The 12934-nt window shown below is 41.6% G+C and overlaps 1 protein-coding gene across 3 annotated transcripts in view; it reads left to right on the forward strand.

Annotated features, from left to right (window-relative positions):
- The window catches only part of cadm3 (cell adhesion molecule 3), a 104962-nt gene that overhangs the window by 26589 nt on the left and 65439 nt on the right, over positions 1-12934 (forward strand). For all 3 annotated transcript variants that reach the window (XM_040014474.1, XM_040014491.1, XM_040014482.1), the window contains exon 3: positions 12352-12501. In XM_040014474.1, coding sequence (XP_039870408.1) covers positions 12352-12501 — 150 coding nt within the window. The remainder of the gene's footprint in view (positions 1-12351; positions 12502-12934) is intronic.

Raw genomic sequence — 12934 nt, forward strand, 5'->3', positions numbered from 1 at the left:
TTAAGAAAACAGAAGTGTTAAACCATACTAGGCTGTTTCCTAAAGTAATTTCAGTGGATTTTTGATCATGTCTGTACTGGAAGGGGAGATGATTGAAACTATAAAGGCTGCTCTTGTAAGTACTATGTTGAAGGCTGAAACAAAGTGGTTTGTACATTGTAACCAATGTGCAACCATGTGTAAAGGTAAAAATGTTTAGGCTATACTTTTTCTGAATGATGCTGGGGAAACAAACCATTTCCCATGTCAAAGAGGTTTGGATGAGAATGTTTTATACGCTGCACAATGTTTACTTTGTGTGAAGCGTACTGACAGCTTAACGCTTCGTCTTTTCGTCCGAAATCTTTCTCAAATGATTTCCATGCTATTCATACATGATTTTTTTTTTCTTTGTAAAGAAGCAAACAAATAAAATAACATTGAATTTCAGGGTAGAAATCCTCTGCTGTGGTTGATGTAGTCTAGCATCAGTGTCACAATTACATATAGTTTGTCCATCAAATAGCCAAGTCAACACACGTTTATTTTTCAGCTCTAAACTCTTCCAGTCATGAGAAACTCTAGTGTCATAATAAAACAGCCCAAAAAACTTTTCATCAAGCACATATCCCAATACATACAGGATGATATATGGTTATGAAATTGGTCAATCAGCCTTAAAAATCTTGTGCACTGTTCAGCACTGATAAGTAGGATATTACTTTGTCAAAGGCAGGATTTATTATTTCAACGATTCAATCCCTTTCATTTCTTATACATAATACACCTCTGTGTAATAAGAGCACATAATGATCCAGTGGAATTCAATATTCAGTTGTCATTCTTATACCACAACACAGCAATCACATGTTCCAACGAACAAAACACAGGACAGAAAATAACAGCAGTAATGTGTTTATCATCTCAGCCACTGACTTTGATAAATAGCCAAAATGGTCTTCTTATAATTTACAGTTATTACTGCTTAATCATAAGCATGAAGTGCACAAAAGTAGTTTTGCATCCCAAGTCGTTGTCAAAGGAAGCTCCGTATTGGAGATTATGTATCAGAATTTCAGGAGCGGGACCGCGCCTCCAAACACGCTCCTTCTGGTTCTCATCTATATAGGTTCCCTCAGTTCTGTAAGCTGTTCATTCTCGTTTACGTGCCCCACCCTCACTCCCTCACCTTTTCAATTATTTAACTTCTTTACTCCTATTTAGTACATGGAGATCTGCCACCCCCGGGAGCTGTCGCCAGTCCCCTTCGAGGCCTTCCCCAAACCGCAGCTAAATTCATGTCCAAGCATTCACCTTTACCTACTAAAACACTGTCAAACCTAAAATGAGGACATCGGCCCAGCTAGTGAAATAGCAATTAAACATGTTAGCCTCGATACGCATTTGCTCATGTTGTGTACTACTTCGTTTCATAACAGCGTAACACAGCTGTGACACCATGAGTGCAATGGGCTGCAGAGTTGATGAGTTTGTGATATCAGATGTATTCTAGGTGTATTCTTCAAAAACAGAAGTGATGCTCTGCTCGATGTTAAAAAAAGACCTTTGAAGAGAAACCAAAGCTTTCTCAATTCCTGTTCATAATGATTCACCACTTATCACAACATTGAGAATAATTTCTTTCTTTAACCAAGCCAATACAATTTCAAGTACCAGTATAATCATTTTAATAAGGATTGCGCTTTTTAAACACAATATGCAATTTTCTCTGTGAACCTTTCCCCAATGTTTTTCTTTGTAACTAAACAAATTGACTTTTTTTAGCCTGATTGTATGAGTTTAAAGATTTTTTTTTAGACTTACCTTATTTGATAAGTGAAACTGTCCTGTTCTGTTGGCAGATAGTTGTTTCAAGTAATTTTTTCCGCATTTTCTTTGATTTTGTTGCTTTGCAGTATTTTGTTAGCATTTTTTTTTCAAGGAACACCATCATTTTAAACTAAATTCTCCTTTCTATTAAACTTCTTAATAGGTCCTTAAATAAGCCTTTATATGCGCTTTCCCTCACTAAGCGAGAATCTGGGAGCCATCCATTAGCTCTAAATAGTGTTTGTATATTGATATTGCTGCCAAAACCCTGTGAAACATACAGCAATGTTCATCTATTCTATCTATCTATTCATCTATTCATCTTGGACATTGGACAGTTTCTGTGTTGTGCTTCACTGGCTGTTGATTTTGCCTAACATCATAACTGCCTAACCCTGGTCCCACTCAGTTTTAAAACTGGCCTTGATTGAAAGCACTGCACTTTGTTTGTACCTCGGGTTGACATTTCGGTTGTGCTCTGCGTTTTCCAGGAGAAACCTTCTGTCTGTTTGTGTTTGTCAGATGGACCTTGAAAGCAACAGGCACGGAGAGCAAGGCGGAGGTGTGTGTTTGTGTGCCCATGTGTGTATGCTGATGGACGACAAGGGCGACTCCATTTCTTAGGTCAAGCTTCGGGTCATCTCTGTTGCCCTGGTAACCCTGTTCTGGCTGGGTTGCTTGGCAACAATCCTCTTTTGTTCCAAATGATTTAATTTGAAGCATATCTTCCCTCGTCACCCTTGGCTCACTGACTCACCCCTCTTCCTCGATCTTGTCCTCCTTCTGTCCCTCCATCACTGCTTGCTGAGTCTTTTCCTTCACCCTCCTCACTGAATTCCCCTTTTTTAAATCTTGGCCCTTCCATTGACATCGAGAGCCCAATCCTTCTTTTCCCTGTCCTGTAAGTCCCTCCTGTTATCAGAAGGTTTTACGAGCGGATAGGTGTGTGTGTGACTATGTGAGAGCACAAGAGTGAGTTTGCTGAGTTTGAAGGTGGTGACTTTGCTTGACTGTACTTGCCTTTCTGTACCGTGCCATACAGAGTACGTTTTCATGTTTCTCATAAACTAATCTAGGATCTAAACTTGCACTGTGGCCTCCCATGCCTTCCTGTGAAGGGTTTGTATCATGTTCTTCCTTTGCCTGTAAGTGCCTCCCACAGTCTAAATATATGCATATAAATTTAATTGGGGATTCTAAATTCGCCTTGGTTTTCGAATAAGTGGCTAAGAAAATGGATGGACGGAAACTAATCGGCAGCTGTGCCAGCCTCCGTTCTTCTAAGAGGCTGTCCACAAAAGCCTGGTTGCAGGGACTTAATACTTTTCAGCTGTAAGAGCATTTATAAGGGTCAAGCACTGATGTTGGACACAGACTGAAGCCAGAGAATATGACCTGAAAGTCAAGACACTGTTGCCAAAAATGTGGGAGCATCACTCTCGTCTTCTGAGAAATTAAGATTTAGACACTTTGGAATTTAAACTTAATTTAACAAATAAGTTTGTTCACATACTTTGAGGCTACACTCTGTCATAATATTACAAACTGTAATGTTTAACCGTTGCTTAATACAGCAGGCTGTGTTCTGCTGTTGTGCCTTACATCAAACAAAACCTGTCATTCATAACAAAAAACCAAAAGTTTGCGAGTTTTTAATCAGTTTGTTCAGAATCATTACAGAGACATCATTAAGCAACATCATCAAGGTGTAATTTCACTCAAACGTAAATTATATTAAATGAACAGCCAGTGTGTGTGTGTGTGTGTGTGTGTGTCCTTCTCCTGCTTATCTAACAGTCCAAGTATCTGATTGCGGTACACTTTTGTTTTCCAGAACAGTACACACATTTTTTCCAGACTTCTTGTTATTGCTGTTTTTGAAAAATGGGTAGACAACACCCATCTTTCACAGAGAGATGAGCATAGAGAAAGACAGAAAGCAGATTCTGAGTCTCACCATAGCAGGTCCAGTGATCTTAGTCAAAAGGGCAGACTTCTGGTAATTGACTACTCATTTCTTTAAGTGGCCTATTGGCAAGGGCAGTCGGTGCATTTGCCAAAGCATTAAAGATTTAACTCTCTTTATCTTCCTGCGTGTGTGTGCGGAAGTGCAGATGGACAGATAAAGCTTGGTTGCCATTTTTGATATCATGCGATGATTTGTGGTGGAGGATTTTTTTTAAATCGTGGGTGTACTGGTTCAGGACAGGGCTTCTCTCTTTAAAATCTAAAGCATCTGTCTTCCTCTGTCTTCCCAACCCGACTGTGTCCGATTTATTTTTAAAGAAGCTTAGCTGACAAAGCTGTATTGAAACTCTGCAGAGATAATTATAGAGGTAATTATGATGTAACAAACAGCAGCTGAATAATGGGTTTCAGCCTGATTAGCAACTCAATAAAGCATATATGCCATTAAAGTCTAGGTTCAGATTCAAGTCGCACATTTTATCTGTATGTACATTAGGCATACTGGTTCTGAAGCAATACTCAGTTTTACTCCACTGCATCAAAAAATGGGGTCAAATTGTGCTTTCACCATTTTAAATTAGTATGAAGTGTTTACATTCTGAGGTTGGTTTCTTCAGCCTTACAGTTTGATGTTGCTGGCTGAGCCCAACCACAAACCTGTGTGGCTCACAGAGCTGCAGGAAATGAACAGCTTTTACTCAAAGCTAGCCACAGTTTTTTATGCCTGTACATTTTTTATACAAAGAGAAGGACAGAAAATTATGCACTTTCTTTCACAGACAGCTGTGCATTCCAAGTATGATGATGGAGGATGAGAAACATTCAAATAAGTGATTAAAGTGCAGATGGGTTTAGGCAACTAAAATTGTAAGGTGCCTAAAGGGAAAGATGATGGGTACGGTTAATATCTGATAATCTGGATGTTAAGCGTAGGGTTTTGTTTTTTTTTAAATCATAGGGTACAGAACTTTCCTGTGCTGAACCTAATCTTAGCTGAACCGGTGCAAATTTATGACCTGTTAAAATATCTGTAAAACTAGTGACATTCAGAGAGTGTGAGACTTCTTTGAGTCTACAACACTCAAGCAATTGCTCACTTTGGTGACAACCAAAAAATATTGCTCCCATCATAGGAATACTATCCTAGGAAACATGGAGAAGGAATTTAATGCTTAAAAGGCCATAGCTTTGGAAGATACCCACTTGATTTGACTCCCTCAGACTACTGAAGTTTTATTTCACTCTGATTTTGTAGGGATGAAACAAATTTTGAGCACTAGTAAAGTGACCTTAGAAAGAGATAAGTTCAAACCAGTAGCGAGACAAGGAATGATAACAAGAAGTGTGAATATTCTTGTGGTCACGCATTTGAAAATATCCTATCCTATCTTTAACAGTTATCTCCGTTTATTGCTGCTCTTTCTCCCCACCTCACCACTTATGTCAGCACCTCTTCATTTTTTTCATCCATTCTGTATGTCAGCTTTCTCATTTTTCTTTTGTCTTTGCTCTACTTCCCTCCATCTCGCTCTCATTGTTTCTTTTTTCCCACTCTTTCGGTCTTTTTGCCCCCTTTCTAAGTCACCCTGTCATCTCTCCTCATTGCTCTCATCAATCTATATATGCTTATTTCTGCCATGTCCTTCGCTCACCTCTCACTCTCCCTTTCCCTCTTTCATTTGCTTTCTCCCTGTTTTTCCCCCGTGCTTTTCTCTATCTTTGTCTTGCTCTCTCGCCATCCCAACTCTCTCTGTCTTTCTCTTCCTTGCAAATCATTATTCTTTTTCTTTTGTCAGCAGTGAAGCCCTTTTCTGCTAAATGAACCCCCCCCCCCTTCCTCCCTCTCTCCCTGCTTGCGCTCCCTTTTCATTCTCATAGTGCTGTTCCAGTGGCAGGGTGGGGCGGCCGGCTTGGCGCCTCACTACTGCTGCAGACACTGCTGGGCTATGATGGTGGTGGTGTGTGAGTGCGTGTGAATGGGGGGGATCTAGCTCGTGGAGGATGCGGGTAAGGAGGGGATTGCCCGGTTTCTGAGCTAACTATGTTTGACAGGGAACATAGGGAGGGTGGATTGGCAGGGTAGTGGAGGGGTACTTTATGGGAGGTGGTGGGGCCTTTTGTGGGCTCAGAGAATCCCCCACAAGTAGGACTGATTAAGAAAAAAGGCGGGCTGGGGTAAAAACTAAGGGCTAAGGAGGTTGTTTGTCCTAAGGTGGCAGATAGGGGGTCCTTAAATCCCAACATCCAGTCCCACCCAGCACTCCCCCCCTTTACTTCCACACTCATCTACATCCCTTGAAGATTTTAAGTAATTTGTTCACGGTCCCAAATAATGTGGCACCAGAATGAGGATTGCAACAATCGCTATTCTGTTAAAGACTGCAAAGCTGCAAAGAGCCTTTTCGCTACAAACGATCTGCATTTCATAAGTCAGGCATGAATGGGGGGTCTGCTTCTTTTAAAAAAAACAAAATTGTTATGCTTTGCAGATTTTTCTTAATTCACCAGGAATTAAGAAAGAAAATAGATTCAATCTGCATCTTGTGAGTCGTAACAGCCGGACGGCAATGGTGGAGAGGTAAAGGGTGGAGTGAGGGGTGCAATAGTTGGGGAGGAGTAAACTTGTGGATGGTAGAGGTGGGCAGAAGGGCATGTACACCCACACACACATATTTACAGTTCCAGATATGCACACACTTACCCAGGGGGATGGGGGTGGTAGTTGGGACAGCTGGGCATAGATGGATGGTGTGGGGGAGGCTGCTTTGTATCTGTCAGGGTGGGTGTATGTTTGTGTGTATGTCTTTCTGAATGTGTCCTCTATGCATTATGGGGAAAGAGTGTGCATGCATGTGTTTTTCGCATGTTCCCCTTCTGGAGTCCAGCTGTATCTAATGCTGCATTTCTTTATTAAGCGCATTTTTATCCATTAATGTCCTCGTGTCTGATGTGTGTGCCTGAGAGATGTGTAACTCTTTTTTTGTGTGTGTATGCCCCTGTGTACAGTTTTGGGGGTGAGTGGTGAGTACATGAGGGTGTGTCTGTATGGAGGAGGGCTGTTTGTGTGTGTGTTTGGGGGGAGGGTCAGCTTTCTTGTAGTCTGCGCAAGTGGATGCCTCTGTGTGTGTGTAATGGCCTGTATCATACCACGCTGTATCAACCCGCACATTGTTGGCTGAGTTTCCCATCAAATGTGTACAGCATCAGTGGCACCATGACACATGACTGTGTCTGTCACACACCATAGCCTTGGACTCAGTGCAGCTGCAGTGGAATATGGATACACGCACAGGAATGCACAGGGTAACGTGCACATGCACTTCGCCTCAACCACATGGAGATAAAAAGCATCTCATAAATCACACAGATACACACGCTTCTTCCCACGTATTTGTGCACAAACAGATATATTCCTAGCCACAAAAAAAAAAAACCCAAATACCACTGTGTGCTTGAGCGCTAACACGCACTAGCATGCAAACATCTTCGATAATAAGATTCTCGGGGCTCGCACACACACGCGCAGACGTGCACATACTGAGACACAGTCAGATAATTACCTCCCTGCAAAGCAACAAATACGCTCTGCTTACAAATATAAACCACACGTGCGCAAATATGAGGATAAAAATCTTATCACATAAACACAAGTGCGCACTTAGACCAGACCTACATGTGAAGGTACTCTCACACGCATACGCACACACCCGCACACAGTTGTTTAACAGTAAATAAAGTTTATTAACCTGAGTTAATTAGCAACAACATCGTAAATCCACCCTGGGGGACCAAAAAACTGAGGAAAACAAGGAATTAAGGATGGGGAGAATTAAGCGAGTTGATCAGTAATAGAGGAGGAGGGGAAGGAGGCTTGACAGAAGGGCGAGGAGGTGAGGGGGCACGATAGGAAAGCAGGGAGGACATCAGGGCAGATGGAGAGAAGGAGGGGGGAGAAGCTAGAGGGAGACAGATGGAGTAAGAAGGAAAAAGAGGGTGAACATGGAGATGTGCAAGGTGGTTTGAATTTTTCACTGTCTGTTCTTTGTAAGGAGAGAAATTGGAGGAATAAAGAGGGAACTTTTTTTCTTATTAAGGCAGTAGTTCAAACTTTTTGGGAAACACACTTCCAGAGAGTGAAATAAGGTGACTAAAATTAATCCAGTGTGTGTGTGTGTGTGGGTGTGTGAGTCTGTGTGTGGTACCGAGCTGAAGTCAGGACCTGGTTAAACTAGTTTCACCTGTTCTTATTCATACATATTTATGTAGTTTAGCTTAAATACATAGATACCAGGCTAACATTGGGCCATGCAGGATGAACTTAAGCCTCACTGCACAGTATTGTATTTTATCATTAAAGCTGCTTGTTTGCAGAAGTTTGTAAAGGCAAAGAAAAAGCACGTTTGCTTAATTTCATTCTAACGTAAAGCCTGGGGAGTACGGTTCATTGTCAACATTCAAAACATTATGGCAACACTCTTCTTCAGCACTGTGTGAACAATTTGTGTTTGACTGAATAAGTACCTTCTGTCTAGACATCTTCACAGATTGACTTTGAATTTTTGAAGTTAACCACAAGCTGAAAATGATATCCAAACTCAGTGCGCATGAATACATTTTCACAATAAACCGCCCAAAACGTAATTAAATGTGATATGAAATGCAGCTAACTGTAACAGAAGAGAGGTTTTAGTTGGTATATTGTCTCTCTTTGGATAAACTGAACAAGTTTGCAGTGCGGCTCTATATGTAATGCGCACACATGAGATTGATAGCGATCTTCTCATCTAACTCTCTGACAGAAAACAAATAAACCATATGTTTAAAAAAATGTGGAATTATTCTTTCAGGTTGTTCCCTCTCTCTCTCTGTTTTTCTTTTTTTGTCACTGGAGATCTCTCGAGCGCTTCTCACTTCCTCTGTTGTCTCACTAGCTCCTTCTTTCCCCTCCCTCTCATTTTTTTTTTCACACACGCGCACAGTTTCCCACCTCGTTTTATCACCCACCCTGCATACTCTTATCCATCCATCTTTCTCTCTGTGTCCTCCTTCCTCCCTCCCTCATTCCATTGACTTGATATCCCAGTCAGCCTTCTCCCCTTGCGTTCTCTCACCTTGTTTCTGGCTAGGGAAAGTGTAAATTGTGTTGCTTTAAATACCCGTGTCTTACTCTGGCTCTAAGCTTGGTGAGGGAAGGCGTGGATGTGAGGAGGGAAAGAAAGAGGAGCAAACCACAGAGTTTAACTTAACGTCTGCTAAGGATAGATAGGTCTCTCCTTTTATTTTTGCAGCTTGAGTGTTTAACCTGACTTAACAGTTTAAACTCTGGATGAACTTCATTTCCCTCCTTTAACTTTGCTGCTAAGGAGATTCAAAGGTAAAAAGCACAGCCGTATCTGAATCCCAGGATTATTGGAGCCAGATTCTAGTGGCGAGTGACTCTTTAGCACTTGTATGAACCAGTTTCAAACAGCAGATGGTTTGGGTGCGCCACACTGGACTGCATCATAAAATATGTTAACCACAAACTTTTTAATAACTCATTTCAAATACTGTAATATCTCTAGCATCCATCTTAATACCCACTGCTTCTAACCGCACCCCTCTGACCATATAATAACGGTTTAAGTCGATTTGAGATATTGCTAAAAGATTGATAAATTATGCTCTTGCAGTTAAATTCTACACACATGGTCCTTCAACTTAATTAAGCCAAACTTTTCTTTGATTAATATTTGACCAACTGTACTAAAAACGTCAGCATGCTCATATACTGTACAATTCAAATAATTTGTATACATTAGTGGAGCTTTAAATTTAAGATGTAGAGTGCCTGTTAATCATGATTAAAGCATTTTAGGCCTTATGGTCCATAAGAGTGAGATTAACCTTTATTTGTTAGCTTTCATTAATTTACACACAATGTTTTTGTAGCTAACAACAACCGGAGCCTGATGTATTGGGCGTCTACTAAGTGCTACTGGAGTAGCTGAAAATTATGTTTTGCTCCAAGACACTCCAGCAGCGTTAATGAACGAGCTACAAGTGCAGCTTTCACATTTACCACGCCAGTTCATGGATCGAATCTGCAATCTTCCTCAGACCCTTTCACTTCTCTAACCTTTAACAAACCGGCACCCCAGATCAATAATTTTAAATGAAAATAAAAGACCGATATATGACAAATAACCACGAGACAAACAAACAGGTATAATAACAAAGGCCGCTACCTTTCTGGAAGTTAACCTCCTTGGCTCTGGGTCGTTCTTTATTACAGGGGCGTGCTTAGTTTGAAACCTTGAGACATTTAATTGTTGCGCTTTTGAGTTTTTATTTCAGATTGAAGTTTGGAGAAACATCTGGGAGATAAAGTGTAATTTATGCCAAAAATGTGACGTGATGGCTTTGAAAACTTTACTCCCACACAAATTTGATGAAATGATTAACTGGTTGATATTACCTTGACTAAAGGAAAAGCTTTGTCTGGCATTTAGTGTTCCACTGATAAAAAGCGACATTTCTGGTTTTTTTCTGGTGATAAATATTCAACATTATGTAAAGGATCCTTAAAATATGTCCACTTTAAAAGCATGTCTCCTCGCTGAAAAGTCACTAATTGGCTACTGATATTGTTTTACCAGCACAAATGTCACACTGAGCCTCAAACTCAGGTTGTCCTTGATCAGAAAATGCCAGCACTCTGTGGCAGCTAGACAACGCAAGATTGGCTAACTTGTCAGCGTTCATTGCGGTTGGCTTGATGGGTAGTGCAGTGGGACAGCCAATTTACCCAAAGTGTTCATGCCAAGTGGAGGAGCTTGTGCGATCAGCCACAAGAATTAGCCCAAGATGCTATTAAAGGAGACACTAATCCGTGGTACACTTGACCACACATTCAGCCCTCAGCCATCATGGTGCTTAGATAAACTAACCACAAGGTCAGAGCTGCAGTAAAACAGGAGAGAGAGCAAGTGAGCGACTTCCTGACATGAAGGGCTCTGGAAGTCTCTGAGTGTCTTTTGAATCCTGCTGGCAAAGAGCAGCTGTACCTTTATTATCGCTCTGAAACCTTATAGCCCAGAGGCAAACCTGAAGCCTTTTTTTTGCCTGATGTTTTCTGTGATGCTGGACTTGCTGGCCAGTTTTAAAATGAAAAAAAGAAAGAAAGATGCCTATAGTTTCTCCCAGGTGCTCTTGGCTCATGTACCGCAAATGTGCGTTTTTGATGCTACATTCAGTTAGTTTGCTCTCCTCCTCTTCTGCAACCTTTCTTTGTGTGCCCCTCCTTTGCGTGTCTTGATGGGAGTTCCGCTGAAGCGCACTTAAGCAGATGTTCTTCCTGCAGAAAAAAAAAAAAATCAATTCCACCGCCGGTGCAAGGATGCGATAACGCTCCACACCGAATATAAACCTGTCTCCCGCTTGACAATTTGGTTCCAATTAAACTATTTATATGCGCCGTATTTTCAGGGGTGAGGAGACCGCTTTGAGGCATATTTTCTTATAAGATGTTCCCCCACGTTGGCTTGGTCTTGTTGTCAATTATGTCATATTTTCCTTTTGGTTGAGATTTGAATGAGTGAGCACCGGCATATTTAGAAGATAGTAGGAGAGGAGAGGGCGCGAAGGGTGCACGCGAGGCCGAGATATGTGGAACTTCACGTGGCAAACAAACGAAACCGCAGCTACCATGTTAGGCTTTACTTACCGTAACGAGGGACTCCATATTTTAGTATAGATCTCTGGTTCTGATTCACAATTTGTCACCCTCATTGAATGCAGAGGAGAATTAGCTTGCCTCATCACCCGTTATCAAGGGAGCGCTGTTAAATACCATAATTTGAGCCAATTTGAATACTGTTATACACCCAGACAGTTCACTCTTCAGTGATTTTTGCGGTGTTCCAGTTTCAGCTACAGCCTTTAGAATCCCTTCATTATGTCGGGTCATTTATATTCTCATTCTCCTTTTCCTCTGACCTGCTCATTTCCATAATGCCTGTCCTGTTTGAGCTTCCTCTGGACCAGCCGATGCATATGCATGGAGTTAAAAACTGACACAGATATTGACAAAGGAGAGTTAGAATGCCATTAGAGGTATGAGACAGCGCTCTTGTTGTTGCTTTGACCCGTCGAGAGCCACTGTCTGCTGTAGTCGCTTCATCTTTGCTGGTCCCTCAGGTCGCATGGTCCCTGGATGCCAGGGCTGCAACTGACTCATTGCTCTTACACTGGCCTCGCAGACATACAAGTAGATAGCCATTTGTCTACTTTTTTGTCCCTCTGACAGCTTGTCTGTGTGTCGGTGTGTGTGCGTATTGTGTCTGAGCTTTCAGAAAGACAGATAGAGATATATAGATAATCTGACAAGCAGAGAAAGAGATGGGCGGGGGGAGATAGAGAGAAAGAGTGAGATCGAGGCGGGTAATGCACTTTGTGGGTTTATCTGATTTGTGTGTTTGTGTGTGCTACTATTTTTGCCTGTGTTTTCATATGAGCACTGCATCTCACTGACTTGTGATGCATTTATATCACTCAGTCTCGTGATTTTTTTCTTCCCTCTCTCCTGTTACCTAGAAGACGACCCCTTGCAGCCAATGACCTCCGATGAGACGGTGCCCGTGGGGGGTACGGTGACATTGACCTGCCGGGTGGCAGAGAGCGACAATTCCTCACTGCAGTGGTCCAACACTGCACAGCAGACCCTGTACTTTGGAGAGAAGAGAGGTGAGAGGAAGTCAGGGATGGAGTATCATTAGGAGCTAATTACAGAATATGTACAAATTCTGCTAATTTACTTTGCCAAATGTGTTTTGGATCAGTGCTTTTCAAACCACTTGTGCTCAAGTCACACCAAAGGGCAGACCAACATTTCAGTGCGCACCTTAATCCTCAAAATGTGACACAAAATAGTCACCAGTTCTTATTTGGTTTGATTTTTGCCACCTCACTTGCAGCATCTGGACTCAGCCTGACACCTGAATTTCAGATACTTTCATATAAAAGTCTTGCTGCCTCTGGTTTCTATCCAGTGCTCTTTTTAAAAAAAGCCAAGGTTCTCTCAGAAGGATGTTTAGTTTCTAAGTGCCTCTTTAGCTTGCACCGTGTTAGCTTTAGCCAGCTTTTCCTGACAGATGACTTTCAGGCTGAGGGCTGTTAA

This window comes from Simochromis diagramma, unplaced genomic scaffold (genome assembly GCF_900408965.1).
Source record: "Simochromis diagramma unplaced genomic scaffold, fSimDia1.1 OVJJ01000205.1, whole genome shotgun sequence".
Taxonomy (NCBI): Eukaryota; Metazoa; Chordata; class Actinopteri; order Cichliformes; family Cichlidae; genus Simochromis; species Simochromis diagramma.